Genomic DNA, 26,087 nt, shown 5'->3' with positions numbered 1-26,087 from the left:
GTATTTGTTGACTTGAGCATCCTGTAACCCAGCATGGAAGGAAGGATGCGTGCTGAGTGGATTTAATGACAACAGTAATCCTTTGCATTTTGGACTTTTCAAACCCATTTATAATTTTCCATGCATATATTTGGGTTGAGATAAAGACACTTGACCTATTTAATGCAGATTGAAAAGGGGTGAGTTGTGTGACCTTCTTGGGATGAGGCAATGATTCTTTAATAGAATTGAAAGCAACACTATTTTGCAGTAAACAAACCACTTAAAAGCAATTATCTGGAGAATTAATAGAATTTCATCACATAGCTTTTCTGTTAGAATGTAGTTTGATATAATGTGACCTGAACTTGTCAGTAAATGTTTTGATCAGAGATGAGACAAGAGCTGCTGTTAAATTAATGCTATTCAGTTATTCTTAGTATGGTATTAATGCAAATGGTTTAAAAAAATCAAATGTATGCCTTCTGACTTTTTTTGTTCATTCTGTTTTAACCAGGGTTTTATATGATGGGAAAGAAAGAGTAAAGCAAGGCTGTGAAATCATCCAAACTACTCCCTATGGTCGGCCCGCTAATATCAGCGGCAGCGCCTCATCACAGAGGGTGTACATCACTTACCGAAGGGCATCTGAAAACATGACCCAAAACACGCTGGCTGTGACAGATATTTGTATAATCATCCCAAGTAAAGGAGAAACCCCACCACATACGTTCTGTAAGGTGGACAAGAATCTTAATAATAGTGTGGTAAGATTCCAAATCTGGATGTTGAACTTAATGAAACTCAGTGACGTAATGTTTGTGAAGCGTTTGTGACAGTTCTCAGAGTACAAGGTGAAAGATTTGGAGAAGCACTCTCCAAAGATAAATTGAATCTTCGAAGACTTGGAGGAATACATTTCTTTGTCCTGCTTTGGAAGTCTTGGAGCAAATAATCTGTTTAGTGCTGACCTGGAAATGCTGACTTCAGTAGCTTTGAATTACTCCTTAAGAACCTGTTGTGCCACTGTTTTAACTAGTGGTTTTACAGACACAGCTCTTTCTGACACTGATTTTAGTGTTGTGATGGGAATTCTTCATCTAATAACTTGCTTCTGTTCTGTTTTAAACTCTCCCATTACCTATGATGCCATTTTATAAATGTCATTCTCTTCAGTAGTTTTACATTCTTCTCTGAAGCAAGTTTCACACACATGGTGGTGGATGGTGTCGACTGTTTAAATCCTTAATATGGTTCCAAAGCCAGACCTGCTAAAATACCCAGGTGTCACAGCACTTTGTTTTGTAGAGCTTCAATATTTAGATGTCTCCTGATTGAGCTGTGTGTGCTGGCTTTTGTAAGGTCTTCCAAAGTCAGCATGCTGATGAGGATGCTGACCACGTATGTGGGTAGTATCATGCAGAAAGATCGTGGAAATTGATCTGCACTGGTTTTTAAATAAATGCCTGCAGACATTAGGAAATGGATTTTTTTCAGTTCTACCAGTCCCTGCATTGACTGGGGTATGGGAGTGCTGTCTAATGGAAGTTGTGATATCCTTCTCCCATCTGTAAAAGCTTTGCATGCCTTTAAAGGGTGCTAGGCTTTTCCATTCTGTGGCTTTCCATGTTCTTTTTTCTCATGTCCAGAAACTGAGAACTTCAAAAGCGCTTAAAAACAATAACAACGTCAGAAAGGAAATTGCTGTTTAGAAGCTGCAAAAACTATGGCATGCTGTAGGGTTTCACAGTCTGTGAAATCACAGATGGAATAAGAAGTTGGGCTTAAAAATTAGCATGATTAAAATAGAAATCTAGGCATACAAGAAAATTGTTAAGTATTAAAGTAATACAGAAATTTAGTTACTAACAAACCCCTTGTACTCTGTGTGTATATACAGAAGTATGTACATGTATATCTGTCTATATACACATTTGAACCAGAAGCTTAATGAAATGGAGAAAGGTTTAAATATTTATATGGATGGTAGTTGTACTTAAAGTTCTGTATTTGTGTTAACAAATGTCACAGGGAAGAATTTATAGATGCAGTGCCAGTTTTGTTTTAGAGGTCAGGCTGATGGCTGCCATGGATTGGGTAGCTCAGGGCTAACACAATAGTTTTATTTCAGTTAGATATTTGTCTGAAAGGACAGTGTAGCAGGCATCAAATTCCTGTATCTTAAATGCTCTGGGTTTGTGTGGTTTATGGTTCTCTGTAAAGAAGGAAGAGGAGGTTTTTCTCCACCCTTGCTGTTATGTTCTTTTGCTATACTTCATCATGTAATACTGTAATTTCTTTTGGTTTACAGTGGGGTTCAGCAGTATATTTATGCTATAAAAAGTCTGTGGCAAAAACCAACACCATATCATATAAAGCTGGTATGTAACTACTGTTTAGCTTTTATACCTTCCATTTGGGATGTGCAGGCTTGTGTAGTAGAATACAGGGGTTTTTTTTATTGAAGGATTATGTGACAAAGGCACTATCATGACATTATCCAAGAAGAATTCTTTCAAAATAACATCACTAAATAATCCTTAGAATTATATATCATGACTATTTTGTTTTAAAACTTGCTTTTAATTGTAAACTCAGTTGTGTTTTGATAGGTTTTTAAAAACCTGTGTGTCTCCCACCTCTGATTTTTGTGCTAATAAATGTCTCTTAAGGATTTGAATACTGCAGAAGAAAATACTGCAAAAGTGGATGCATTTTTATGATCATTTGAGAAACATTTTGAACAATACTGCAGACTTCCACACTGCCCTGGATGTCAGTGGCATTGAGTTCTTTAAGTATTTTTGGATTGTGTGTCATCCTTATTTTGTTGTTTTATTTATAAGACAGATTTGCTGTGGCTCTGATGAAATGTGTTAGATTTCCTTTATTTTAAACCCCTAATTTTGTTTGAGTGCAAGTCATGAGCATGAATCAGACTTGAGCTTCAATTCACTTGTATTCCTTTGAGATGCTGCTTTCTGTAAACAACAGTCATTTAGGACTAACTGAAAGATGGACAATACATTTGTAAATAAATAAAAAATTGAGGAGGTTCCACACCTGCTAGTATCTTGCATGAAATTTTGCTTCTTGGGGGAAACCCCCACTGCCTTTCTTGTTCACCAGTTTGTATTGTTTATTAATATTTCACTATTGGAAAAGAATTTGCAGTGGTTGTGTTCTCCAGTGCAGAGAAATCCTAAATCCCTTCAAGTGATACTCAGTCTGTTTGGAGTCCCCTGGGCTGGCAGTAAGAATGTATGGATTGCTGCAGCCCTATGATGTAACTCAAGACCTCTGTTAAGAGAATGTTAAGAGCCCCTGCTTCAGAAGTTCGTTTTATAGCTATGTGTAAAATGAAGGCTAAACGCTTTAGTCTGATAGTACCTTAGCTGAATCCTCAGCTGAGGCAGATCAGCATAATTAATTGGTTAGATTCTACAGATGTTTAAAATATTATCAAGTATCTAACATGCTATCAGATTTTTCAGGAAACTTTGGGCAAGAATTAAGCACTTTCATGATTGAAATCAGTCTTAGTTCTCAATTATTCGGGTTATTTTTTAACTGCATTTTACGCCTTTACTCATACTAGTGGTGAATGAGAGCTGTTGTCATAACAGCTGAGATGCACATAACCTGCATAAAATAACTTAGTTATGAATGATTCCTACAGTAGTATAAAGTTCAGTCCAGTGTTTTAGCCATGTGATTTTTCCTTGGGCCCTGGAAGCATGCTGCCCCTTTCCAGCCATTCACTATGCCTGATTATTTGCAGCTTCACTGATATTCTGAAGTTCATGTATGTTCATCTACAATTTTTCTGGGTATTTTATATAATAAGCTATTACAGTTACATTTCTACTGTTCCTCACATAACTGCTTCTTTACAAATTGCCTTTACAGGTTTAATATGCAGGTATCCCGAAGAAGATTATGAATCATTCCCATTACCAGAATCTGTGCCTCTTTTTTGTCTACCTATGGGTGCAACCATTGAATGTTGGCCATCTAACAGTAAATACCCTCTCCCAGTTTTTTCTACATTTGTACTAACTGGAGCTTCTGCAGAAAAGGTATTTTGAAAACGTAAGATTGTTGTTAATAATTTCAGTTAAAAAGAAGGGGTTGCTTTATCTGTTCAGGATGATGACACTGAATATTTTCCCAGACAACCTTGATTCTGTTCATTTGGGACTTAGTTCAAAGACTGCTTTAGAGAGTCACATGCATTTATTTCACTGCTAGACTGTTGATCATATAAACCTGCAGTCCTCCTCTTGCCAGTCACGTTAGCCTTTGAAACTAGAGAGCTATAAAAGTTCTGACTGCGTATACATGCAAGTATACTGTTTTTATTGCAAGCATGGAAACAGCCTTGCATGTATATGCTTGTTCTAAAAAGCAGATTGGATGTCAGAATAGTGCTTTGAGTTGCTTCTAAAGGATTCCTGCAACAGCTTTAAAGGCAATTGTTGGAGCAGTTGACTTCAGTTGTGCTCTGTATAACTTTTTTTTTCCTCTCCCTTAAATTGTTTATGAATTAATCACTCTCATATGACGTCAAGTGTTTTAAATAAATAATAGACAGTCTGGATTGCTACAGCCATAAGAATAATCTGGAGTAGATTGCTCCAAAAGATGATGCATTTATGTAACTTTTCAGACAGTAACACAGACTTGATTTCCCTTATGTGTTTGGGGTTGTTTGCATTGTTTTGAAGATTGAGGCAGATTTATTGACTTCAAATCCACTGTGTTGTCTGCAGGTATATGGTGCTGCTATTCAGTTTTATGAAGTGTATCCTGAAGAGAATCTCACAGAGAAACAAAAATCTCAACTGGGATTAGCAGCTGCTGCTGAGGGAAAGTCAGACTTGTGCAGAACAGTTCAAACAAATAAATGCATCTGTCTGCTCTCTCACTGGCCTTTCTTTGATGCTTTCAAGAAATTTCTTACCTTTCTGTATCGTTACTCTATTTCTGGCCCACATGTCCTACCCATTGAGAAGTAAGTAATCTCAAGAATTCATCAGTCGTTTCAGTTGATGAGAGCTCTTTTTTTGTCCTTCAAAGTTTGCTATAACATCCCTTTGACTATAGTCATCAAACATTAAATGTAACAGTCTCGGTAGATTAAGCACTTTTCCCCATTGATTGAATGTATCTTCCTGGAAAAAGCCTGGATTTTATTTGTGGTTTAAGTGCCTGCAAAGGTATCTCTGAAAGCCTTTATTAATTAGCTTTGAACCCTTTAGCATAGTGATTAGGAGGAACGAGATTATAAATCCTTTCTTAGTGTTGTGTGCATTGTTAGGAGAATGAAATACGTAGTTCTGCACTTCTTCAAAGGCCCATTTGTTGTATCATGGGAGGTAAAAAAGTGGATTGCATTTTTTTGCACTGGTAATCCTCCTCTCTTTGTGATGAATAAAGTTGATTTCCTTCTTACATGAAGGGTTTCCCATTTTAAAATGCAGAGGAAAGCCTTACATCCAAGAAGTGGTTGATACCTGTAATCAGTGTTTAACATTTCTAGCCTAACATAACCTTTTAATTCATGAGATTGCAAATGCACTACCTGCTTTTTTTTATTTTGCTGCCATCAGTCTTTTTTTCTCATTAAACTTCAATATTAAGTTTTATGAGACTAACTTTGTGGATTAAGTCCTTTTGGTGATTATCCACTGCATTATTCCACTTTCTGTCTACTGCACTTGTTTTAAAATTCTGATAGTGTACACTTCCATTAATGAAAAGATTTAATTTGTTTTTACTTTTGGGCCTGAGTTCCAGGGATGTATAAAGAAAGAAGTAAATATAAATATCTTGTTGATTTTGTGTTTACAGTTTCCTTGCTTGTTCTAGTTTCTCTGATTTGTAAACAGGTGAATTTACTGTGGATGATTTAAATATAGCTACAGTCTTGCATGAAGTTAATATAGTGTCTAGCCTAGTTTCTTTGGCTGTTTTAATGATGATGAAGGTTTTCTGTGCCATACACGTGTATTTGAACACTTTAATCCAGCCCTGCTTCTGCACACAGAGCACATTTACCTTGATCGTAGAATCGCAGAATTGCTTAGGATGGAAAAGAGCGTTTGAGGTCGAGTTCAAATGTGATGTTTGCTGTGTGTTCCGTATTTCTGCCCCCATCTTCACAAGCCCCTAGATCCATGGTCAGCCTGACTGCTTTCCTGTTCACACTGCCATATGGCTGCCCAGACACTGCTGCTGGCACAAGGAAGGACAACTGAGCAGTGGTGAGGAGACCCAAGGCTGCTCTGGTTAATGCCAGTTATGCAATCGTAGAACTGTGACAGAGTTAAGCCTGACACAGTAAAAATAGAGGGTTTGCAGACATCTAATAGGGCAGTATGCAGTTACATTGAAATATGTGTATGGAATCTACAGCTTTGAATCAGAAACATGTAAAGTGAGTCTTCTGTATAAATCAAAGCTTACTTGTGGGTTTCTCTGTGCTTTACTGTCATAATGGTAAGAGTTGCAGAAATCACAGTGAAATATGTGCTGTAGCATGCAGTTTATCATGGACTCTTTCTTCCTGATTGCAAATAGCTTCTTGTAATGTAAAAGCATTATGTAGAATCATAGAATCACTTTGGTTGGAAGAGACCTTTAAAATTCATCTATTCCAGCTGTTGTAGAACTCCTACACTTTGAAAACTTTTGGAAGTTTAATAAATTCATAAAACTTGAACTTACTCAAATTTTAAAACCCTGTTTTTTTCTGTAATTTGTATGATATGAAAAAGCTTTTAACACTTTTTTTCATTAGAAATCTTACATAACATATTGTATTTGGAAGTGAAAATGGATGTGAAGAAAATGAATGAACCTGACAACTCTCCTTGATATTCAGCTGTGAATATTTTTTTGCAAATCAGCAGTTCTGCTCTCTGAGGTGTGGTGCTATTTCAAGCCAGTCTCAGAAGCATGATTGGAGAATGGTACTGTGACACTCAAACATCAATATTTCTGCTTCACAAGTATTTTTATTTTAATGAAAATTCTCCTTGTATAATTTTTCAGTCTCACAAACCAAGCTTATGGTCTGACCTGCCATTTTGGTAGAGAAATAGTGTTTGAAGCTTAGGCTATCCCTGTAGGGTTTGGATGCTGTTTTTTTCTCTCCATCTTCAGAATGAGTATATGTCATTTTTATCTAATAATTTCTCTTACTGGCAATAATTTTATCTTGAAGTAAAGCAATTCATGTATAATTTCTACTAAATCAGTATTTTTCTTTTCTTCTAGACACATTTCCCACTTCATGCATAAAGTTCCTTTTCCATCTCCTCAGAGGCCAAGAATTCTAGTTCAGGTAAGTGTACATTTCTTGTTAGTAGCTATATCTGAAGTGGAGACGAAGCAGCTGATGAACAGATTAGTAAATGGAAAATGTAATTTTTTTGGTCCAAATTGGGTTTTGCTCAGGACTTTTTTCCTAAATTCATGCAAATTTCTCACTGTTCTCTTTACAGTTCTGTTAAGGACTTTAATGAGAGATTATAAGAAACTCTTTAGGGAGGTTACAACTTAAATATTTTTTTCAGAGTGGAAATTAATGAAAAAATACTCAAAGTCAACATCTGGTTTGACTTTTGCAATAGTTTTTTTGAACTGTTTTCTTCTTGCTACTGTACAAAGGCTGAGTGAAAACCAATAAATAAATAGAATGAAACCCAGACGTGAAGCATATATTCATGACTACCCCATTTCCCAAAGGGCTTCATGCTGTTCTCTACATGCTGGATAGCTCTTACTGAAGGTTCCAAGAGCCACTCACATGCCACAGAGGCATACTTTACCAAATATGACCCTTATCCTGTCCTACCTGCAAGACCTAGCACATTTTACTGTGTGAGCAAAATGGTGTAATTGCCAGAATTGTTACCTGTGATTTGAGATTTCACCCACGTCACCACATTAGTAGGGGAGAGGAAATCCCTGTCTCAAAGATTTAACTGAAGTGTTATGAAATATTATTTTTTTTCCCTTCCTGAGAGCAAAACAGGTAGAAACATGTTAAAATTTTGTTGCTAAGAAGACAACTGTATTCCAGTTGTAGTTACTCCACCAATCCTGTGTTATTTCAACAAATGGTTACAAAATGCTGTTACTCTCTGTTACTGCTTGTGTGAAATAAATCATGGAGGGTTCCATGCCCTCCTTCAGTCTTAAGTCTTCAGACTTTAAAGTTTCAAAGAAATTGTAGCCACTAGTAAAGCATTCAGGAGCATTCCTGATTGCCAGTTTCCAGCTGCTATTGTTGATAGGTTGTTTCTGATCTGAGCTCTGCTAGATTCTGTTCCCCATGTCGTACATCCCCTTACTAAACAGATGTTCCTCACTACCTGCAGACTGCAGGAGCACATGGAGTAATAGGCTTCTCCCTCTGAAGAATGGGGGCAGTAAGTGCCCTTCTGCCTAAGGGAAGACATGCACTTTGAATAGATGCTCTATTTAGTTTGTCTGCTTTTGCTGAAACACTAAAGTCATAGCACATTAGGCATCTGCTTCCTTTCAGAGAGTAGTTTATGAAGATTATCTCAAGCTGAAAAAATTAGTCCTGTGAATTCTTGCACTGATCGAGCTAATGGTGGTGCTTGTCACAGGGTGACTTACTTGAAGACAAATCCAGCATGCAGAGCAGTGTGGCCATCCTCATTTGTCATTGCAGATAAATGCAACATCAGCCTTCACCAGCTTGGTTAGGTGAAGTAGCAGGGAAACTGTACTGCATAGGCTCCTCTTACTACTATACCTTCTGTGTGTCTGCCGAGGCACAGGGTTAGGTAACTTACAGCTTCAGCATTTCTGTCACTAGTTCATCTGATATGTGGATGTCCATGGTCTGGTCATCTGCAGTGGGGTCAAAAATGAGATGCTAGTAAAAGTTGTCTGAACTTGCAGATTAGTTGTGCCAGTTACTGTGACTTCATGCATTACTACTGCTTCTTGTATGTGTGATTTTGTACAATAGACAGTGCATGAGCACTTAGCAGGGAGGATTAAGCTAACTACTATCTTGTTACCTTGGATTTGCTATGTCTGAAGATGTTAGCTGAGCTTTGATAAATTGATTGTGTATTTCTCTTCTTGTCCTCATTCAAATCCTCCTGTTCATGCTGAGTGTTTGAATGATTCCTCACATCACTGTAATAAAGAAATGCGAATTAATAAGATCTTTGCCTTGAATCTTCAACTAATGCAAATTTTAAAGATGCTATCAAAGCTGGGTTGAGCCAAGCCATTTCTGCCAGCTAATGGCTTAATTCTCATACCTTCCAAAAAAAAAAAATTAGTTTAATTACAATCTGCCATTTCTCCTTAATGCGTTTTAGCCATCTCTTTCCCCCTAAGTCAAAAGAATCCCCACTCTGGCCCCTGAAAGCTGTACATGAAGGTTCCTTACTTCTCTTGAGATACAGGAGGCTTCATTCTTCAGCAGTTAATATATTCAGATTTTTGCAGTATTAGCTAGTTTAAATTCCTCTTTATGAATATGCAATATATTCCATTCTGACTAAGAAAGGAAGAGTGTACTTGCCTGGTTTTTACTAAAAGACAGGGATATGTAAGGTTCAGCTTAGTTTAAATTTTATTTTTAGATGTTCTTGGCTATATGAATGTGATTTCTAATAAATATTCCTAGAGTTAAGAATAAGAGGAATGTATTTTTAAATCTCTTCTCAGCTATCTCCACATGATAACCTGATTCTTAGCCAGCCTGTGTCATCACCCCTTCCATTGAGGCAAGTAGCAGTATCTTCTGTTTAGTTGTGGCACATTTTCTGACTTGCAGTGTGGAGAAGATTGGGTACTTTGAGTTGTGATTGTGTAAATTAACTGACCTTGTCCAGTGCCTTTTGTAGCCAGTGTGTCTGAAGTTTGTGTGATTAGACCTGCACTCTGACAAGGAGACATACTAAATGAACAATATCTGTGTTGTTTCAAATAATTTTAGTAGTTCTTAAGGCAGAACATAACTTGTTCCATCCCCTTTCTTGGAGTTGGTACCTAGACTCTCAAGATAGTGCAGGTTTTCTGTTGCAATGTAATAAAGGACCTCTGTGGCTGTCTTAACTTTTGTGTTCCTGTGCAGGAGAATGATTAAACAAATATGTTGCCTCCCTGTAAATTGCTTCTTAAAATAAAAAATAAAATAAATCATCTCCTAAAAATAGTCTAGGTGGATTAATTGAAGAGTCTCAAGGAATCATGGTTACTCTTGGGAAGTAACCATACTTCATTGAGCAGTGAAGTGTGCCCAGCAGTCTGCTTCACAGTCGCCTTCAACAAAGATTTGTAGATTGAAGTCTGTAAAATCCTCCCCTAATGCCTTGGCTTTCTAGTTTGTTACTGAACACTTCTTTCTCTTTTTGTTTTTGTTTTTATGATCTTCTGTAACTCACCAGTGTGTTTCTGTTCTGTAACAGTGGAGGCAAGTTTTCCACACTACTTCAGAATTTAGGACCTGAAAATGCAGTAACTCTACTTGTATTTGCGGTGACCGAGCATAAAATTCTCATCCATTCGTTGCGACCTTCTGTCCTTACTAGTGTGACAGAGGCACTGGTCTCTGTAAGTAATATTCTTTTAATCATGCACCTGTAACTGGAAAAAAGAATGGGTTTTAAATAACATCTGTAGTTGGTGATGTTAGGTTTGAAGGTTGCTTAAAATAAAAATAGAAATAAAGTATTAGAGAAATTTATGTCACTAATGGTATCCTATGAAGACAGAAGAAGAAGAGTTACTCTTGTTGGTTCTCTGTGTATAAATACTGTAAATATTTTCCCAGCTATCACTGTATTCTTCTCATGCAGAAGAATTTTAAAGGTCTATTATTTTCCTGCCTGTCTTCACTAAGCATTGTTTGCTACCTCTACTATTGACAGTGCATTATACTGAAGAGCTTTTTTTGTTTTCTTACAAATGAAACGCATCGAGCTGTAGGGAAATTAGTCCATTTTTCATGTAATAATTTGCACCTAGATTTTCACTAATCATTATCTGCCTTGGTAAATAGTTTTGAAATGCCAGTTAGTGAAGTGTGGTTTATACCTGCACAGACTCTGTTGCTGTACATGTTTAACCTATGTTATTGGTGTATTTTCAAAGAGGATAGTTTGGGATATTTTTGTACATTATTGTACATGTTTAACCTATGGTTTTGTCTCTGCATATTTTCAAAGATGATATTTCCCTTCCACTGGCCTTGCCCCTATATTCCCCTCTGTCCCTTGGCACTGGCAGATGTGTTGAGTGCTCCATGCCCGTTCATAGTGGGAATTGATTCAAGATACTTTGACCTCTATGACCCTCCACCGGATGTTAGTTGTGTTGATCTAGATACCAACACAATATCTCAGTAAGTATTGATTAACTCATTATATTTTGGTTTAATTCTCCCCCCCCATTTTCAAAGACAAAATCTAGCATTATTGCAAAACTTTGAGGGAGTTTTGCTTGTTTTAAACCTCTGAACTTTCCAATACATCATCATCAGTGAGCATGTTAGAAATTATATCTCCTGTGCAGTGCTGCAGAGTGGAGGTATAATCATCATGGAATGTTATTGCCTTCTATTACATTAAAATCATATTGCACACATTAGCACATTTACTGGATTAGCCATTTTGTGCTTCACTTCATTGTCCCTATGGAATAATAGTTGTTGATGTTTTTCATGATCACCTTTCTCAGTGTTGAAGAAATTCTGGAATCTTCATATGGGCATCTGCTTGAGAATGATAATAATTAAATCATACTCCTTTCGTCTTGAGAATTAGAGATGTGACCTTTTATATCTAAAATACTAGTAAGAGACACTGGTAAAACCACTGGGAAACACTCCATATTCTGATATTCAAAACAAAGAATCAGTTCCTGTGATGACATGAGACAAAACTAGAAGAGGTTAAGGCTTCTAAACCACACAAAATTAATTGAACTTGTTTTTCAGAAGTAAACTTTTATTTCAGTATAATTAATATGGTCAACAAACACTTAGTGTAACTCCTAAAAGATCTGGTCAGTGCCCTTTTTTATCATCCTCCTGCTGGCAGCAGTCTTTCAGCATTACTGTGCCTAACAAAAAACTTCTTTCTTCCTAAATTCTCTTTATTTGTGATTTTATTTTTGCTTCCCCAGTTGTGTGTGGGTTTAGAGAAAGTTGCATATATTAAGTATTTGTAAGTAGAAGTTCCTGTTAAGGATTTTTTGCTGATACCAAGTTTGTGTAGAGGTTCTGCTCTGAAGTTTCCATGAACTAGTTCAAACTAAACTGCGATAACTTCAGTTTTGGTTTAGTTACTTTTTGAGGACAGATGTTTGTGCATTTCTGTATTTGTCTAATTAGCTACATATTAATGGAAAAGTAATTTATTTCCAGTACAGCTGTTTTTTCTCTACTTTTAGCTGATTTTCTATGCATTTTCTTAGAACAGATTAATTCTGTTTCATTGGAGGGGGGCGGGGAGGGAAGTGCCAAACGAACGCTTACAGTCTTTGCAACTTTGTGCCCAGTGAGGTTTGCTGGTGCCCTCTGTTGACAAAGAATGTTGTCATTTTATTTTTTCAAAATCATGATAATCATATATTTAAGTCCAAATCTATATGCACTAAACACAAAGCAGTTATCATATCAAATTGATTTGGGGTGAGTATGAACACTCTAGTCATTATCTCCGTCCTGGTTTAAGTAATTACAGCTCAGAACGTGGCATGTGTGGTGTTTGCTTGTACAGTGGCAGGTGCTTAATGCTGTTAATCCATCCCTCATCAGTTCTAAGTGGATTGATTTCAGTGATACAGTGCAGCTGCATAATCGTCATCCTGAAATATTGGTTGGATGGCTGTGATCAAATCTCCATGTAGTAAATCAAATTTTTGGAAATCAGGTAGTGAATCAAGGTTCTGTTGGTTGGTTTTCAACCCTTCTCAGTCCTGTTTTAATGTAGCACATCTTGTATGCTTTCCTCATTTCTGTGGGATAGAAAAATACTCTAAATCCTCTGTATACACAAATGCTCCACTAATATTCATGCTTTTTTTTTTTTGCCTTCCAGAACTGGAGATAAGAAAGTTATTGCATGGAAGATCTTACCAAAGAAGCCTTGTAAAAACCTGATGAACACTTTAAGTAATTTATATCAGCAACTGGCAGAATGTGAGTGGGAAAGTACACAGTAAGATTTACATTGGATACAGCATGCCACATTAACAGATAAATATAGATAATTAAATATGTTCTTAAGTCACTTGTTACACTAAATATAATGTTTTCATGCAGAACAGGACAATCTGTGCTCTAAGTCCAGAGATTAGAACCCATGTAGGGGCTTTTGGGTTGGAGGAGACTTTCATGTGTGTGTGTGTATATATATATATGGTGATGCTCAATAGATAGCCCTTTGTGTTGATTTTATTCTCATACAAAAAAAACCCCAAACAAAAAAACACCCACATAAACCAGAGCTTTTATGAGAAGGGAAGTAGGCCAGGACTTAATAAAGACTCTTGTCCTCAAAACTTGCTCAAGTCTGATGTCTTGACAGTTGAGATGGCTTGGACGTGACTCATGCTGTGATAGTATTTTGCCTGAAATTTTTAGATTAAAGTAACAAGTATTTCATAAACATAGGATTTGTAAATGTGGAACACAATTATTGGACACTTCTAAGAAAGAAGTCCTTTATGATAAAGTCCTCAAGTATAGCAGAGCAAGATGTGCTCAACAGTGATGTGAGAAAGCAGAAAAACTGGGTAGGGATGATGCTAGTGACATTTTTTTAGAGCAAGGCATTTGGAGATAATAAATGTAGTCAAGGCCAGCTGATGTGCTTGGGCATCATAGTTCATAGGTGTTGTAAAGTGTGAAGGAGGTCTATCAGCATTCTGGTATTACCTGTCTGCTTAGAAGATGATTTCTAGAGGCATTGGAGGAAGCCTTGAGGAACAATAATACAATTGTGAAATCAGTTTGCTGTGGCAGAGGCAGCAGGTAATAATTTTATGATTCTGTGAAGTCTTTAAGGTTGGAAAAGACCTTTAAGATCATCAAGTTCAACCATTAACCCAGCACTGTCAGACCACCACTAAACCATGTCCCTCAGCACCTCATCTATACATTTAAAATTTTTTTTTACTGCTTCCAGAGATGGTGACTCCACTGCTCTGGGCAGCCTGTTCCAGTGCTTAACCCCTCTTTCAGTGAAGAAATTGTTCCTAACGTCCAAACTACACCTCCCCTGGCTCAACTTGAGGCCATTTGCTCTTGTCCTGTAGTGTCTTACTTGACTGTTTACACCTTCTTGACTATGAAAGTCACCAGAACTTGATCCTGGCTCTGTCAGAATGTATGCAAACAGAAGCTTATTGATGTGTGCTGCTCAAAAAAGATCTCTGTAGCTGATAGATGATGGTTGCCTGGTGCCTAAAAATTTTGGTATATTTTAGTGTGAGAATGTCTTTAGAAAACCTTTAAAACCTTATATTCTCTATTCTGTACAAATAAGGTTGAATTGATTTTAATCAATTTATGCTGTAACAATTTAACTTGGTATCAGTCTAAGGTGGTTCTGTGTATATGTGGGTACTTAATACATATAGACACCTTTTAGGGAACACTTGGAAATTAAAGGCACTGTTAAAAGAAGTAATAATACACATCCCATGTGTGTGTTTGTCCCTAAAATATGCTGCTTTAATTTTCACATATTTTTAGAAACAGCTTTCGTTGAAGGCTTTTCTCAGCTGTGTACATACTGGTTGTCTCTGTTGCTGTAGTAACTAATGTGCTGAAAAGGTAAATGCATCATGCTTTGGGCAATATCCAGAGACACAGGAGTTGTGTAAGGTCCAGCTGAATCCATTGTCATCTGTCAGGACTGAATTTAATCACTAAGTTTGGAACAGATTGAAGTAGAATGGAACTCAATAATCAGTGAATCTAGTGGGATAAAGAGAATTTATTTTTTCACTAATGCTGGGAGGGGGGGAATTATGTGAAACTTTGTATTGTTGGTTTTGTTCACAGTGCAACAGAGACCAAGAGAAGATGCGTTAATGGAATTGGCAATGAATGACTACGATTTTACTTCTGGGAAGAAACTGCATTTGCTAGATTTGGAGATCCAGGAAGCGTTCCTGTGTTTCATGGCCTCGATACTAAAAGGTTACAGGTCTTACCTCAGGCCTATAACAGAGGCACCATCTGAAACAGCCACAGATGCAAGTTCTCTCTTTGAGCTACAAGGTGAAGAGTCTAATTTGGTTTATGTTTATTATTTATTCACAGAATCATTGAATTGTTTAGGCAGGACAATACCTTTTTGATGCATTTTAGATTCTCTCTTATTTTAAGAAAATAATTTGCAGTGTTAGTGTTGTGAGTGATGGAAATCTAAGTGTAGAAAAAAAATTGCATAGCAGTGGCAAAGGTTACAGAAAGATTATTGCACAGTACTAGAAGCTATGCTGATGTCTAGTGAGGGCTGTTTAGTTTTGGGCATTCTTACAAGCCTCTGATTTCACTCCATAGGTTTCCTCAAAAGTCGAGATCGTTCACATCAGAAGTTCTACACACTGATGACCAAAACTCAGATGTTTATTCGTTTCATTGAAGAGTGTTCTTTTGTCAGTGATAAGGATGCAAGCCTCGCATTTTTTGATGACTGCGTAGATAAAGTAAGAATATCTTTATTTTCACATTGTTTTCTCTCTTCTGCTGTTCCTTAGGTTATCTGATATAGAATCTATTTGGAATGCAAGTTTATTCCTATTTTTTTCTCTTACCTTCTTCCTAGTCACTGGAGCCCTCCTTTTTTTCTCTTCCTTATGGCCTTTGTTCCATTTTTTGCTTCAGATTCTTGAAAGCATAAACAAGTGAGAACAAATCAGAAGTGCTGATTTTACATGTATGTAAGCATCTGAAATACTGAGCCATAGGAAGTGTAATACTCTGACTGAAGTAGCAATTTTGAGCTTCTTTACCAGAGAATTCTCTTCCTTAGATAAAACAAAAAGGAGCATTTTTTGTAGGTTTTTTGTAATACTTCATGCAGCCAGAATGAGGTTGATGAGCAGCACACTGAAACAACATAAAGCAGCCTCACTATTTTAAAATCATTATAAATAGAAGATTCCTTTCATTCATACTGCTGTCACTTGTTTCCCTCAATTCAAAACCAGCTTGCTGATGTAAATATTTTAAATACAGTGCTTGTGTTGATACTCCTCTTATCCAAGAGTATTTTCTAATGACTTTGTTATTAATGACTTTGTTGATGGATATGAAATGCATGGCTTTCTTAAAGCAAGGCTTATTGTGGTGTGGTCAATGCAAGCTTTGCATAAGCTGACAGTTTTTGTGGGTTCTGTGTCTCTACTGTCATGTTTGTTTTGCAGTAAAGGAATACCTGGCTGTCCACTGTGCTATTCTCTTGTTTGTACTGAGAAGGAAAGGCAATTCTTAATGATTATATGACAAGGAGTGTGAAAGTGCAACCTGGTCACAGTGGGTATTTTTCTTGACAAGAAAGCTCAGAACTTGTTGCTGAGCTGGAGCCGACAGAATGTTGGATTTCTCAGTTCAAAGTGGATTTCTTTTTTTCAGTCTTCTGTGGAAGTACCACTTAAATGGTATTTTTGTTATTATAATTTTTAATCCTGAGGTATTTATAAGAAAAGTCCACATTAGTGTAGTGTTGAGCATTTTGAAGGAGTAGTTTTCTAAAAGTACAAGCATGTTAGCTTTTGAAAATGCATTTTATTTCCAAAGAGAGCTTACAAAAGTGTTATGAGGGGTCTTGAGTTTTTTTCATATCAGTTTTTGTTTTGAGAAGAACTAAGCTGAACCTCACAATCTTTTATCCCTGTTTGCTTCTACTGTAATATGCAAGCAATCTTTATGAATGTTAAAACGAATTCCACACCTAATTGCCATCTTACTGGCTACCTGTAGCACTGTATTTGGGACGCTGATGTTTAAGTAATACACATTTGTCTAGGACCTCCTGTAAAGTAGGTCACCTGCTGTTTGTTCCACAGGAATTAATACTGAAGACTGTGAAAACTGCTATTTACAGTTTCTATTTTTGCTATGAAAATGCAGAATAGCTAAAAGGAGTTGGTTTGAAAACAAATCTGAAAGCAGTTAAGTTTGAGAGAAATATAAAAGCATGGTCTAATGGTATTTAATGCTCTTTATGGCTTTTACCAGTCCCAGTATTTTATTAGTAGTAGTTCTCATAAGTGTGCTTCACAGTTCTACAGCATGAGTTGCAGGTATTTGTGGGTTGTAAATTGATTTAATTGCAAACATTTCTGTAATGTTCCCTCTATTATCTTGTAGTTCAGCTGAAAAGCCTTTGACACAGTGCTGCCTTTGTGTGCCTGCAGTGTTCAAAAAGGAGAGGTCTCATAGGCAGAAATGTACATACCCCAGTGACTAAACACTTGTTGAGCACCACTTAGGTTCTATTTGATTAATGTTAACTAGGATTTTTATTTAGAATACAGTGACTGTATGTATCAAATTCTATCTGTTGCATTTCATTTGGTAGAATGGTTTGTGAAGCTACTGAAGTTGATGCACTGGCTGAAGTTATCTTGCTTGGCAATCAAACAGTTCTTCTGAAAAGATTGTAACATAGGTTGGTGGTGCCACCATGAGACTGAGCATAATCTGTGGAGCTGTTGGAGCGCTCACCTTTTCTAAGAGGTTAAGTAGCCACTCATACAGCTGAAGCAGAGACTCATCTCTTCTAATGCCAGTTATTTTGCTAGTTGATGCTGTGGGCATCTTCTTTCCAGTAAAAGTTTCTCATGAGAGTGCCATGAGAATAAATTCTACAGAAAATGTGTCCTTCTCCAACTTCTATTTCTGTCAGTGCGGGTTTAATTCCATTTTACTAATGGGATAATTACTTCTAGGCCACTGATAATTGTGGGGAAACTGAAGCACTGAAATTACTATTTGTTTGAGACTTGCCATGGCTTTTGAATTGGTTGTGAAACTAGGTTTTCATTGTCATGAGGGAGTGGGCTCCCATGTAGGAAATCTTTCAGCAAAGATATATTTGCCTCCTCTTCCCTGCTTCTATTGCTGGATTTCTCTTATTTCTGATGCTGTGCTTAACAGTGACATCTGCATATTGAAGTATACCAAGGACTGCAGTAGGAACTGTGTTCTCCTTGGAGCAGATAGCAGATTTGATTCCTGTAAAGAGAATATTTAACTTGCTGAACCAGTACCTGAAAGGGTGGGCGTTGGAAGAGTGATGTCATGGGTTGAAAGATGATACAACCTTTTCTTAATGGTAGTTCTAAGCCACTGGGTTGAGACACATTTTATTTACTGTGAAACTAGTTATCTATGAAATATGATCTGCCTCAAAGAATTTATAAGAGCAGTTTAAGGTGATTATGTTATTTTATCCTAGAGTACAGCAGCAGAGATGGTGATTGATTACCCATTTTGTCTATTGAAAGGCAGGGTGTAATTGTCTCACAATACTGGAATTGAATTCATTTTTTCAGGAATTCAGAAATTATATAAATTCAATACCTATTTGAGCTACTGTCTTTATTGTATTTCACTGTGAAACTTAGGACTGTGGAGGGTTTTATATGCTTTGAAGTATTTAAATTACCGTGTGAAGTTTCATTTATTTCTACTTTTCAGGAGCCATATGTTCTTGCTACTTGGCTGGTTCCATTTCCTAATACTTTCCATCTGTCTCACACAGTAAAATATGTAATTAATAGCACCTTTTTGTATGTTCATCAAATTTTAAATATTCAAGAATTCCACTGGTGCTTTAGATACATTTCCACCTCACTGGAGGGAGACAGCTGTGGTTATGCTGCTTTTTGCACATTAATTCTCTGTTGCTACACTAGAGGCATGAAGAATGTGCATCCTTACCTTCCACAGGTCGCTCATTCACTTCTTTGAATTAATGTACTAGTTGGCTGTAACTTGGTTTCCATTTGAACCATTTAAATAATGGCAGTAAGTATAAACTGTGACAGTGTTTGAGCTGAGCAGTGGAGCTATCAAGATGTGAATAAAACGTATGTTCTGTGCACTTGTGAAGTAAATAGGTTTTGGTAGTGCCAACTCATCCTGCAAGCAGAAGCAACACCTAGGAGGTACTGGAAAAGTCACAGTTGGTGACAGATGATCAGAGACAGAGTAATGCAAATACCAAGGAAAGGCTTTCGAGTGGAATGTTATTCAGGATGTATTTGCTCTGTTCCTGGTGGTTTCTGTAATGCAAACAGTAGTATTAGGAAGCTTGTAGTAGAGTTAAAGGCTTGTCTGTTTCATTTCTCAAAGGGAAAACATTTCATAGTTTCCCAAAATCTTATTTGGGGTGGCCAAGTTTTGCTTTGGTTCTTCATTTTTGTCTCAAGCAATGGAATGAAATTCCCTCAGTAAAATTCGTGGAGAGTTTTTTCTCACTTGATCCTGCACTTGGATGCTTTGGCATTTGCCTACAGACTTGCAGTGTGCCTCTGCTGCTGTCTTTAAAGCAGGAGCATTAATATGAGAGGTATAAATTTCTCTTCCTATAACAGCCAGGGTGGATGCTTGGTCAAATTGCCAGTTACAAAACTGAAAACCAAACAGAACAATTGCAGTTGGAGTTTATACTTAAATGATGGCACTGTTACAAGTTGCCTTTGTTATCCATGAACTGAATTTCTATCTTAGCTGTGAGAGGACAGGACCACAAAGCACTTGCTGTATTTTCACACGTACAGCTATTGAGTTATGTGAAAGACAAAATCATGAAGCCACCCTTCACCTTTCAGATTACTGGCTTTTTAGGAAAAAAATAATTACTTCTATCCCCCTTTAATTGTAGTTAGGTCACCTGTTTTTATTGCATCTTCCCTTTGAATGCATGACCTTAATGATTAGTGACTGAAATTGCCAGTGTTGTTTGTACAATCTGTACACATCAGACAATTGCATGAAGCTTGTTACTGTTTTCAGTGGTTAAAATAGAGAGGAAAGAATAGCTTTTATTTTTGTAATTAGAAATAGATTTCAAGTTCCTGTTGCAGTTGGAAACAATTCCAGAAATGGTTGTATTCAGAAAGGTTAACCTCTTTGTACAACTACTTTGAGTGTTCAACTGAAAGCAGTCAATTCAGAGTTGTACTGGGGCAAAGCTTACAAAAACAGGGCAACACTTACTGTTCTTGTAAGTTTGCAAGGAATCTTGACTTTTAAGATGCAGTGCTTAATATTTTATCTCCTGATACAGATGTTGTCTTGCTTGACCACAAAGCTTTAACAGCAGAAAATATAATAAAAGTGGTAATTACTTTTCCTTTTAACCTAATTTCTCCAGGTAGACATGGACAAAAGTGGGGAAACACGACTTATAGAGCTGGATGAGTCATACAAGAGTGAGCATACGGTTTTCATAACCCCCCCTGAGATCCCACATCTGCCAAATGGTGAAGAGCACCCTCTGCAATACAGGTAACCTGAGGACACGGTAGGATGCTAGCAAAAACTTCTAACAACTGCATAGTTTCTAGATTCTTGTGATAGCCACAAACTGCAGATTATTTTTCTTCTTGTGCCTTTATGTTGTTCCAGTCAAAATGTGTATGCAAAACGCCTCCCGTGCAAGTTCTTTGATGTGTTAATGATTTTGTGTGCATGCAGGAGCAATAAATCTGGTTGTGGGTCCCCATTACATCGGGCTGGCTGCCGACGCTTTTTAAGGGTGAAATAGAAATTAATGGGCCCAGTCTGTTGACTTGCTGTTGCTAACACAAGCTGCAGATACTCTCTGGACAGAGAGTATATTTCAAAGGATCACTGGAAACTGGTGTTACTCATTTAGTAATTATGGCTAATGAGTTTTTAATTCTGGGCAATGTTTTTAAATCTAATCTAGTTTCATCTTTTAGATAGCATGATATTGTTCATATTGATTTCTGTAAACCTCTGTCATGTGATGCTCACTAGGGACTAAGCCATGTGGATTATTTTTTTTGTGACTAGAATCAATATCAACGCATTTGACACATTAAGTAAAGAAAATGCTATGAATACATTTTATTCAGCAATTTAAGTTGCTTACACTCAAATAACAGGTCATGAAATCATGCAGATGGATTAATAAACCACTTTGTCAACCCTGTCTGTATGAGCTTTACTTCTGTGTTTTCTGTTTCCTGTGTAGCTTCTAGTGCAACTTAGTTCTTTTGTGATGTGTGAACTGCTGCAAGGCAGCTCCAAAGTAAAGTGACTTTTTTCTTTTACAGCTATAATGGGTTTCCAGTATTAAAACTAGATTTGTTTGAGCGACCTGAAGGATTTCTCAAAGCACCAAATAACAAACTGTCCTCAAAAGCCAGCAGTCCCAACAGCCCATCACCAATGTTCAGAAGAACTAAACAGGTACTTGGAGGTGTTCTTGTAGCATGAGGTGCTTCTGAAAGTGTCATCTTGATGCCTTCAGCTTCAGTTTGGCCACTAAGACTGACTGGAATTGGCTGCAACCTAGCTAATGGTTCTTTGCTGGTACAGTGACTATGGGGTAGCCATGGTAGTTGTTCTTTAGGTGTTTACTTGTGCTTCTTGCCTACACTGTGTAACTCAAGGCCCCTGTACACACATTTGTCATTTGTTCTGCCATCTGTGTCTTCCATATTCTTCATGCTGTTCTCCATAAGTGTAAGCTGTTGGGTTTCCACATCCACTTTGATTTCTTTTCACTATTCAGACTTTCAGAGGGGCTTCACCATTCAAATGTTTCTTACAAAACATGCAGATCAAAAGCAATAGACATCAATTTGAAGAAATGCAAGTTTTTTTTTAAGAAGGGAGCATTTCACAGCAACTGTTTGGTATCGCTCATTCTGCTTTCATTTTCTTTCCCCCTTTGCACTTTCTGTAGGTATAATGATAGGTGTTTGGGTTTTAACATGTAGATTTCCATAATGCATATGGAAATACACACAAATAATCTTTATGATTCTTTACAGGAAATTAAATCTGCCCATAAAATTGCTAAGAAGTACTCATCCATACCACAGATGTGGTCCAGATGTTTATTACGTCACTGCTACGGTCTTTGGTTTATCTGCCTCCCTGCGTATGTGAAAGTGTGCCATTCCAAAGTCAGGGCTCTGAGAACTGCCTATGATGTGCTACAAAAAATGCACACCAAAAAAATAGATCCACCTGATGAGGTAAAAGAATTCAACTCCAAAATTCCAGAAGTAGCCCCTGGGGTTTATTGAACTGAGGATGTGTTTGACTGGAGAGGCACAAAACTAACCTGCGTGCGTTTTCAGGTGTGCTACCGAGTACTGATGCAGCTGTGTGGACAGTATGGCCAGCCTGTGCTAGCTGTCAGAGTGCTTTTTGAAATGCAGAAGGCTGGCATTGACCCTAATGCCATTACTTACGGCTACTACAATAAGGTAGGTCTTTTTGAAAGAGGAGGGGGAAAATAATAGGCATTTTTATGCAGGCAAATAGAAGCAAGGAAAATAAGAGAGAAGGTCAGGTGTGATTCTATCATTTCTAATAACTGGAAGAAGTAGAAGACAGAATTATTGTGGTGTTTTGTTTTTATGGGTTTGAAAGTGTATTTTATAACTGTAAGTCAATTTGAAATGTAAGTTAATGATTAAACACCTGGCTGTTCCTTAAGATGACTTTATTTGGCTTTGATGTTTCCTGAACAGGCTGTCTTGGAAAGTACCTGGCCTTCAAGCAATCGAGGTGGCTATTTCCTCTGGATGAAACTACGAAATGTTGTTTTAGGGACAGCACAGTTTAAAAAAGCCTTGAAAAAGCCACCAGCAAGCACCTTGCATACAGCAACTCCTGGTATTCACATAATTTTCTTTATCATTTTCATGCTGACAAAATTATTTCAAAAAGCTTCTCTTGATCCTGGCCAGGTGCTTACCAAAAGAAAATCTAAACTGCACAAGAATAAATCTCCTACAGGTGCTGTGGGACCAGTGGAGACTTCAGGCTGATTTGGTCAAAAGACAGGGAATGTCTGCAACTCAAAGTCCTTACTTGGTATTTACAGTGAACAGACCCTTTACCTGCTTTAATAATTGACTTTATTTTGGTGCTAATGTTTTATAGCAACCTGAAAGAGGAATGAGCATGTCAGTGTTAAGAAAATTTGGCTCTTGAAATCAATTATTCAAACTTTATTAGTTATACCTGGGGCAGTGTTTTGTCTCAAAAATGACCAGACAGTGGCTTGTATATTGGCAAAGTTTATTTAGGTGGTGATTATTTTTATTTTAGTCTGATTTTTGCAAACAAACTCATGGTTACTATTGCACTGTTTCTTTTTCTTTCTAGAATAAAACCCTAAGAATTCCATGCATTAATTATGAGAAATGTACTGCCCTAAAATGAAATCCTATTTAAATGCCTCTTAGAGTTCTTGAAAAGATGATTTTATTAGTTTGATTCTGTTGCCTGGTTTACTTGATCAAAGACAAGCAGTGCTTTAGTACAGTATTTAAAAAGAAATGTTGCAAATTAGCCCTTTAATTTCATCCTGTAAAGCATCACTTTTTCTTGTGGTGGAATGTTCACTGTTAATTGGAATGTACTTGATAAGAGGCCTTTGAATTACCATGGATAGTCAATTTATTCTGTTTAACAATGTCATGGGATTAAATACCATAATTGTCTTCATTCTGTCATTACCTTGTTATGATAGGGGCACTTTCTGACTCTGGCAATAACACATCACTCAAAGAAGCAGCCAAGCAAGGGAAAACTTGTCTTCAAGATATACAAGAACAAAAAGAGGACAAGAGAGAGAGTGACTCCAGTTCTTGTATGTATCGTGTGAACACAGATATCTAGTTCATGGTGGATAAATAGGGATTTCAGCAACAGCTAAGTGGGGCAGCTGATGGTTTGGGTTTTTTTTTTACAGTGAGCATATGTGATAATACCATTTTCTGCCCATGCCTCAAATTCTTTTCTGTAAATGCAATTTTCTGGATGTCTAGTGGTTTAACTTTTAATATTGAGTGCTTTTTTTCCCCTCCTCTATTTCAAACAAGTAATAATGGTTATATAATGGCTTAATGATAATTACAGCTTAGTGTTTTTGTCTTTTTAAAAAGTGCTTTATAGGCATAATCTACAGCAAAGCCTTTTCTGCCAGGCTGTTTTCTTCTATGGGATTTATAAAGGAGAACAGCTGAACTTATGCAGGTCTGTGAGAGAAGGTGGAATTATTCAGCTCCCTGGAATTCTCAAAATTTTGGAGATGCATCAAAAATGGATTACTGGATTTGCTGTGGGCTTTTTCCCCACCCCACCCCTTCCTTCTGTCTCCTGCTTATGATTCCCTGCACTGCAGTTGTGCAGCATAGACTTTATGCACGCAAGCATATAGCAGATCAAATCATGTAGCAAAAATGTATAAGTATTATAGAATGCCATATAAAGTCATGGAAAACACTCTTCCTAATAAATGTTCTCCTAATAATATAATATTTTTTTTCAGTGTGCTTTTCCCTACTATTTGAGTTTGCTATCACTTTGTCAAGTAGAAGTGATGTAGAAGTGTGAGAAAATACAGAACCAGAGAAGTTGCTTCAGTGTTTCCATCACAACCTTCTAGCATTAGTATTTTTTTTCTTCAGTTACCTTGAAAATTTGTGTTACATAGTCATAGGAATATACTTGTAAGATGGCAGGCTATTTAGGTTAAATGAAACTTTTAAGCACTCAGAAAATGTGAAATCTGTTGAAAGCTGGTATTACTTTTAGCCATAATTAAGACAGTTTTGTGACTGTAGTAATCTTACATGCTGAAAATGTTTTGCACTTCTGAATACAGCTCGAGGATATGAAGTTGCTCCAATTCCTCTAGAGCAGTAAATTGTCTCTTTTGGATAGCCACCTGACAATAGAATTTGTCTTCCCTGTCTGAAAGAGATTTATATTAATGCTGCAACATTTGCTTCATTTTTCTGGTGTAGTCATGGTCATGGGGATAATGGGATTCTACAAAGACAGGCTCACTGGCTTTGCAAGAGCTCTGGCAAAGGCAGGAGAAAATAGTCTTATGCCTGTGCTTTGCAAGTGACAAGGCTGGTCTTAGTCTCTACACCACCACTAATTTTGGTATGCAAGTGCTGGTTACTTGGTCTCTCTGTACAGAAGGTTATGAACTTGGAATTCTAAAAGTAGTGCCAGGAATTAAATGCCCATAGTTCAGTTGCTTCCGCTTGAAAACCTCTGCCTGGTACCAGCCTGTGCATCATGGAGTATGTACAGTATGCTCTCCCTTAATCCAGCATAAGGCTTCTAACAGGTATTGGAAACCTGAGATTTAAGTCACCTTGATTCTTAAGATCTGTCTGTTCTTTTCTGCATACAGTGTCTGAAGTGGAAAGTGCAAAAGGGAGTGGTGACTGCCTGCCTAAGTTGTGTTATCAGAATTCAAGCGATGCCAAATCCACTTCTAGCATAGTGCGGCTCAACAGTACCATTGACAGTACTGCAGCAGAAGCTAGCACAGGTGAGTGGAAGGGAAAATACATCTTGATTCTTGAATGCTTTTGTCATGTGTGTTTCGTTTCTAATGAGTTTGAAGTGGTGTGCCTGGGGTCTGATGTCCACAAAACTTAAAATTGTGTTGAAACACAAATTAGTGTTAATGGGAGCAACTTTGGAAGTGAGTTTAGTTTGACTCTGTATATACTGTGTCAGGGAGATGCACCTGAATATTCTCCACTTTCAGAGGGATTTTCTTATTTACTGCTGCTTTTTCCTGTAATTAACACCTACTTACAGAATCCCAGGTCTTGTTTGTTTTATTTCTATCTTCCAGCAACTAAAATTCCTCCAAGACGGACAAGAGGGTTTGATGTAGTACAACTAAAAGAAACTTTCAGACGTTCTCACAGTCTTTAGTAGTGGTTAAATGTGGTTATTAGAATACAATCAGCTGTGCTTGAAATACTGCAATGCCATACTTTGAAGTCTGCATCTTTCTGCTGTGGCAAACCACAGAGATTTCTCTGTCAATAATTCCTTTTAT

The 26,087-nt window shown here is 37.2% G+C and overlaps 1 protein-coding gene across 1 annotated transcript in view; it reads left to right on the top strand.

The window, feature by feature from the left end:
• The window catches only part of DENND4A (DENN domain containing 4A), a 52,678-nt gene that overhangs the window by 16,983 nt on the left and 9,608 nt on the right, over positions 1 to 26,087 (top strand). Inside the window, exons 4-21 of the mRNA XM_054169265.1 lie at positions 497 to 746; positions 2,291 to 2,360; positions 3,889 to 4,058; positions 4,752 to 4,993; positions 7,261 to 7,327; positions 9,703 to 9,761; positions 10,446 to 10,590; positions 11,205 to 11,380; positions 13,080 to 13,180; positions 15,050 to 15,268; positions 15,554 to 15,699; positions 20,379 to 20,512; positions 21,307 to 21,442; positions 22,030 to 22,236; positions 22,342 to 22,470; positions 22,738 to 22,882; positions 23,745 to 23,864; positions 25,425 to 25,565. Coding sequence (XP_054025240.1) covers positions 497 to 746; positions 2,291 to 2,360; positions 3,889 to 4,058; positions 4,752 to 4,993; positions 7,261 to 7,327; positions 9,703 to 9,761; positions 10,446 to 10,590; positions 11,205 to 11,380; positions 13,080 to 13,180; positions 15,050 to 15,268; positions 15,554 to 15,699; positions 20,379 to 20,512; positions 21,307 to 21,442; positions 22,030 to 22,236; positions 22,342 to 22,470; positions 22,738 to 22,882; positions 23,745 to 23,864; positions 25,425 to 25,565 — 2,657 coding nt within the window. The remainder of the gene's footprint in view (positions 1 to 496; positions 747 to 2,290; positions 2,361 to 3,888; positions 4,059 to 4,751; positions 4,994 to 7,260; positions 7,328 to 9,702; positions 9,762 to 10,445; positions 10,591 to 11,204; positions 11,381 to 13,079; positions 13,181 to 15,049; positions 15,269 to 15,553; positions 15,700 to 20,378; positions 20,513 to 21,306; positions 21,443 to 22,029; positions 22,237 to 22,341; positions 22,471 to 22,737; positions 22,883 to 23,744; positions 23,865 to 25,424; positions 25,566 to 26,087) is intronic.

The sequence above is a fragment of the Dryobates pubescens genome, chromosome 17 (genome assembly GCF_014839835.1).
Source record: "Dryobates pubescens isolate bDryPub1 chromosome 17, bDryPub1.pri, whole genome shotgun sequence".
In the NCBI taxonomy this organism is placed as follows: Eukaryota; Metazoa; Chordata; class Aves; order Piciformes; family Picidae; genus Dryobates; species Dryobates pubescens.
The sequence above is the reverse complement of the archived record's forward strand: the minus strand, read 5'-3'. Positions and strand labels throughout refer to the sequence as shown.